Genomic DNA, 6563 nt, shown 5'->3' on the forward strand with positions numbered 1-6563 from the left:
ATATTTTATGCTATATAGACCTACCACATTACCCTCCACTGGATGTAGAATGAGCAGCATTAAACTACATTTTGGCATTTTATAATACTTCTGTGGATATTTTGGTGAAAGTAACTCAAAAGTAGTGTAACACATTACAATTTAGAAACAGTAATATTGTAATGTAACTAATTACTTTCAAAAGACAGTAACTAGTAATATATAATGCATTACATTTTGGAAGTAACTTGCCCAACACTGTCAATAAATAAAGGGGTCTGATATTGAAAGAAATAAAGGGGGCGCTGTCATTGCCTTTGTTAAATAAAAGCTTTGATCAGATAAACAAACAGGTAACAAATAAAGAACAAAAAGAATTCTAGCAAATTAAAAAAAAAAAGAAAACATTGTAAACCACCTTAAAAAAACGAAAAGCTTTGCTACTTTAGTGTGGCATTCTAGCAATAATATATTAACAATACACAAAACGGATTTACAAAGTCAAATGTGAGAACAAATAGAGATATGGAGAACAAATAAATGGCAGGGGAGTCTATAAAATTTGCATAAATGTAATCATTCATTTTAAACTACAGTTTTAAAATGTTCAGCATCTGCTGTATAAAACTACACTATATGTTTAATAGGCTAAAGTGTAAAGCCAGCAGCTGGAGTAAGTTGTGAGGAAATTGATGAACAAAACCGCGAATATGTAATTGGAAATACAGAGTCTGTCTTAACTGGCATGTTATCAGAAATATTAATAGTATTTTCATCTGTCTAGATTATGAAATACTTGCTGACAGAGTGCAGTTTTTAATTATGCCTTTACATAGTACATGGATGCTTGTTAACGAAATAAAGATTGTTTAGTACATGTTAATGTAATTTAGGGAGTCTTGAGCGAGTGGATCTTGTTAAAAGCTACTTACAGTGGCCGAACTGCAACATGCTTGAGCATCAACCCAGTGAGTGAATGGGACTCATAAACGGCAGCTTTACAAGAATATATTGCATAAACAACAGAGAGAGTTAAAGTAAGCTGTTTTGTTTCCAACATGCACTTGTTTAAGACTGTCTTATTTAACTCATGTAAAGTAACATCTTTGGGCATGTCTATGGATTGCATGAGTCTCCTTGAGTTTATCTCTATTTCTCAATGCCAAGCTTAAACTACATATCAATTTATGTAACACATCTCATTTGTGCATTATTGGATGATATGTTAAAGTAGAACAATTAAAGCAAATCAAGTTATTTTGCCTGTAAACACAGTTGTTGACTCATCTCTCCTCAAGATGCAGAGGTCTTGCTCGCAATTCTCAAAACGGTGTATCCGATATTACAAAACGATGTCTGTTAATGAAAATGGGCTTAAATATGGGGAAAACCGATTTATCTGTCGATCTCTACTCTAGACTTTTGTCATGCCTCTTTGACTTGAACGTTGTTCCATGCGCCACCAGGTGGAGATTGAGTGAAGCACAACAAACTTACTTAAATTCTAAGAAGCGTGCCTGCTGGGCACTCCATGATCACATGTGACGAAGTAAGAAATGCACACTTTTACAAACTGCAGCACTCAAAGGCCACATCTGTATCGTCGAATTCCAAGGAAACTGGTTATTTTTTTAATTAACTAGTTGTGTACTATATTCCATAAATTGAACAAAATATTCTGGTCACTGTGTATCTGATGAATTTTTCTGATTGTTCTTTCCTCTTCAGCTACGGTGATCATTATGAGTGGAATAAAGCAGTCACTTGCATCCACAATGTGTTCAGTCAACAGAGATCGCTCGAGCACTACGGTGACATAGTCATTCGTAATCTCAACAACAATGAGTGCACCTGCAAGATCACATTTGTCAAAGTGAGTTTTAGTTGTTTTTGTATTTCTTCACTTAAACTATAAATATTCAGTCATTATTTACTCACCCTGGTGATGTTTTAATGCTGTATGACCTTCTTTCTTTTTCAGACCACAAAAGGAGCTTGCACTCCATGTCATGGAAGTTAATAGTGACTAGCTTCAAGCGTTAACAGAAAAATGTAAAAGTATCAAAGAATAATCGTATACGACTTGTGCCATAAGTGTTCTGAGGGCATCTGATAGGATCTGGTTGTAGGCCTGGGCTGTTGGTCTGTTGTACATGACTGAACGTTCATATTAGCAAAGTGCACAAGTGCACAGCTTTGAGTAATCTAGATTTATCTAAACAAAACATAAAACACGACACTCAGAAAACCCCCAAAAGCATTTAAGTTTGTGTATATAAGTGTAAATAAGTTTACTTTCTTCTCCAAGGTGAATATCTCCAGACTAGAATTCCGGTTGTCAGTTGACAAATGTGAATGTGAGAACTTACTTTGCTGTTGCAACAACAGAGATATTCATTAGAGAATAAAGTAGTGCATAAATTTCTAGGAGCTGTGAGTCACGTTTTGTTTTAATTTCTCAAAATGTTTCAATCAAATGATTGAATCAAGATTAAATAATCTCGATTTCTGCGCTATAATAGTCTCATTCAAAGCAGATCGGCCAAGGTCGGGATTTTTTGCTAAATAATTACAGATTGAAATGTTTGCTAAATTAATATAAATTACATTTCTGGGGGGGGGGAAAACATAAAACACGACACTCAGAAAACCCCCAAAAGCATTTAAGTTTGTGTATATAAGTGTAAATAAGTTTACTTTCTTCTCCAAGGTGAAGAACTAGAGTTCCGGTTGTCAGTTGACAAATGTGAATGTGAGAACTTACTTTGCTGTTGCAACAACAGAGATATTCATTAGAGAATAAAGTAGTGCATAAATTTCTAGGAGCTGTGAGTCACGTTTTGTTTTAATTTCTCAAAATGTTTCAATCAAATGATTGAATCAAGATTAAATAATCTCGATTTCTGCGCTATAATAGTCTCATTCAAAGCAGATCGGCCAAGGTCGGGATTTTTTGCTAAATAATTACAGATTGAAATGTTTGCTAAATTAATATAAATTACATTTCTGGGGGGGGGGGTTACCAAACCTATTATGTGCCTTCAGAACACTTGTAAACCATACATTTGATCAATCTGTGATACTTTTGACTTTTTTTTTTTTTTCTTGTGAAAGCTTGAAGCTGGTCGCTATTCAGTGCCATCATATGGACCAGCATAAGCTTTTTTTATTTCTCCTTTTGTGGTCTGAAAAACAAAGGCATTAGAACAACACCAAAACACAAGAAGGGGTTTTCCCCTTTTTTCCTTTTTCCCTGACCACTGGCACATTCTGCAACAAAGATTAATAAAGTCAACAGATTTTACGGTAACTTTATAATAAGGTTCCATTAGTTAATGTATTAACTAACATTAACAAAGATTAATAACGTAATAAACATTGTTCATTGTTAGTTTTTGTCAGTTAATGAAAATACAGTCGTTCATTGTTAGTTCATGTTAATTCACAGTGCATTAACTAATGTTAACAAGCAAAACTTTTGATTTTAATAATGCATTAGTACTGTAAATGTTGAAATTAACATTAAATACGGAGTTCTGGCATGAAACTGTAGATGGCGCAGTCCGATAGGTCTACCTCAATCTGACCTAATGACATCGTTATCACTTGGCACAGCTGATTGGTTCTCTCCTGTATCGGTAGCCAATGAGCTCGCTGCTCAACATTCAAATATATGACTAGTGCTTGCCGTAGCAGTTGCAGCTTGCTTCAGAAACCCTCCACCATCTGCTACGAGGTGATACATGAAATAACCCCTATATAGCATACATGAATGTTATATTTGCAGCAGCAATATTTCTTACATGCACACAGCAGCATGTTGTGGATGTATTGGCAGCAGCGCAGCAGCAGGCCAAGACCAAATACATTAACATTGTCATGTACATTACCATGGCAATCTCTCTGAGAGTTCTGAGAGTTGAACTACCCATTTTCAGTACAGAAAATTCTTCTCTAGTAGCATCTTAAGAGTTCATCCGGAGATTGTATAAGATGATTGTATATTTAGGAAAGAAAACATCATCACAACATCAGATATTGCAACAGTGCTGCATCATATGCAGTTATGTCCATGTATGTAAGTTTTTGGTCCAACTTGTTAGCGAACAGATGGCTTATTTAGGTTTGTTGGCTAAAAGTAGTGATCTAGTTCGTTTTAGGTAAGTAATTGTTTTGTGGAAATTGTTAACCCCACTACCTTATATAAAGACAAATGCTCTAATTCATACAAAAGTAAGGTACCACACTGCAGATGCCATTTGTATTCCATTAACTGAAACCAAGCAGCAATAATGATGTTGATTTATGCTGTGGTTTGAAAGATCTCGCCACAGTCTGTAGGACAGTATGTAATTCCCCTGAATTCAATTCCTATGTGCACCCATCATTTAAGTGATGGACGAATGCAATTTATTACATGAGTACAGCAATGGAGTGCAGCAATGACCCTATTGGTTGATCTTAGATGGGAGCCCTGCCAGAGGAGACTGCTGCAGTGAGCTCACTCAGGGTTCAAAATTACAGCTGATACCCAGAGACTCTGAACTTCCAAAGTTTGAAGTTGAACTCTAGTGCAGATTCAGGCATCGCCTGGAAGTTGGAACCAAGTTTTCCAGGTTTCTCGGCATCCCTCTTAGAAAGATACAAAGTGAGATGTTAGTTTTTGAGTTGGCTCAGCAACACGTATTTGTGGAGTGTGTCATTTCTGCACCAATAGCAGCACCAAACAGAGCTACAATTGGCCGTATTAGAAGAACACACGCATTCCAGTGAAAATTATATAGAAATTGGCTCTTAAATTGCTCCATTGAATTGAAGCAGTCAATTTTGTAAGAGTCATTTTACGTATTTACACAGGAATTCTGCTCCACATCTGTCTGCCATATGTTTGTTCAAACAGGAAGTCCTGCCACCAGTTTCAAACCATTATTTGAGCCATAAGCTGACATGTTGGACCACTCAAACAAACAAGCAAAGTTTTGAAAGTTTTACCAAGCGACAGTATTTATTTTCTTCTGGGAAGTCAGTCTACGACTAGCTTACTTCTTGCCAGCGGCGTCATCCACCTGTTTTTGTGAGGGGGCACCACTGGCTGTCCTGGCTCAGTTGGTGCCCTAGGCAAGATAAGACATGACCAAAGACAAAACAAATCTTTTTAACAAGTTCGTAGTTCTAAAAATATGGAACATGTGTTTATTCATTGTTACAGTTTTCTTTCATTGTACAAGGCAACACACATACCACGCTGTATAATATATTTATACAATGGTCATGTGACTGCATAGTATTAAAAAAAAAAAATAGAAAAAAAAATATTGCTAACTAGCTTAATCACACAGGCCTCTTAAAGACCTCAGTGACTTATTACACAGACTGCCGCGCCATATGCCACAGACGTTCACTTCCTTTGCACAGCTGATTGGTTCTCTCCTGTATCGGTAGCCAATGAGCTCGCTGCTCAACATTCAAATATATGACTAGTGCTTGCCGTAGCAGTTGCAGCTTGCTTCAGAAACCCTCCACCATCTGCTACGAGGTGATACATGAAATAACCCCTATATAGCATACATGAATGTTATATTTGCAGCAGCAATATTTCTTACATGCTCACAGCAGCATATTGTGGCTGTATTGGCAGTAGCAAGTCTCGGTACTTGCTCTGCCACAGCAGCAGCAGCAGATCTATTCCGCCAAGACCAAATACATTAACATTGTCATGTACATTACCATGGCAATCTCTCTGAGAGTTGTCATGACAGAACTAAGATTAATAAATGCTGTAGAAGTATTGTTCATGCTTAGTTGATGTGAACTAAATTAGTTAACTAATGAACCTTATTGTAAAGTGTTACTGATTTTACTAATAGACCTACCTATCTCTGTGTAAAAACAGTAAAAACAGTGTCTTTCTGAAGTCATTATTACCCCTCTAATTTGGCTCTGAATCTCAGGTGAAGCCCAGATAGCCCAGATCAGCAAAGCTTTCTATATAGTGTAGTTCACTACATAGAAAATAATCAATAAGTTATACTGGTAGTAAAACACTCATCTGTGCACCAATAAAACGTGCAGCACTTTGTATGTTTTTGTACAACATTTGCAACTGCTTTTTATCACTTAATTAGAAGCACCACAATTAATAAATTATCTCATCTGTTATAGAGACTACTGAACAGACATTCAGAAGTTTATTTTTAAATGCAAAGTATTGAAAATGAAAATAAGCACTTGCATTTTTACAACACTATAAGTGTGTCTCATCGGGTAATGAGAAGTTCTACAGACACTTGTGATCACAAGTGTATGTAGAACTTCTCATTACCCGATAATTTATGCCCACTTGAACACTTGGGCCAAATACAGGAAATACATCATGTAAGCAGACAAGTGGTCAAGTACAAAGACTACAAATGTGGGTATATACCCCACTCTCTAACTGCTCACCACTGCTGGGCGGGAGATCAGGTAGAGTAAGAACTGATGTGTTGTTGTGGAGGTGATCAGGTGCACGCAGTGTTGGGGCGTAACTAGTTACATGTAACGGAATTACGTAATTTAATTACAAAATAAAAGTAATTGTAATC

At 36.4% G+C, this 6563-nt stretch overlaps 1 protein-coding gene across 1 annotated transcript in view; it reads left to right on the plus strand.

Moving 5' to 3' along the window:
* Positions 1–6563, plus strand: part of LOC107758406 (oxysterol-binding protein-related protein 7-like) — a 38531-nt gene that overhangs the window by 24002 nt on the left and 7966 nt on the right. The window contains exon 4 of the mRNA XM_016576129.1: positions 1708–1852. Coding sequence (XP_016431615.1) covers positions 1708–1852 — 145 coding nt within the window. The remainder of the gene's footprint in view (positions 1–1707; positions 1853–6563) is intronic.

Source organism: Sinocyclocheilus rhinocerous, unplaced genomic scaffold, assembly GCF_001515625.1.
Source record: "Sinocyclocheilus rhinocerous isolate Xijiao unplaced genomic scaffold, SAMN03320098_v1.1 scaffold143, whole genome shotgun sequence".
NCBI classification, from domain to species: Eukaryota; Metazoa; Chordata; class Actinopteri; order Cypriniformes; family Cyprinidae; genus Sinocyclocheilus; species Sinocyclocheilus rhinocerous.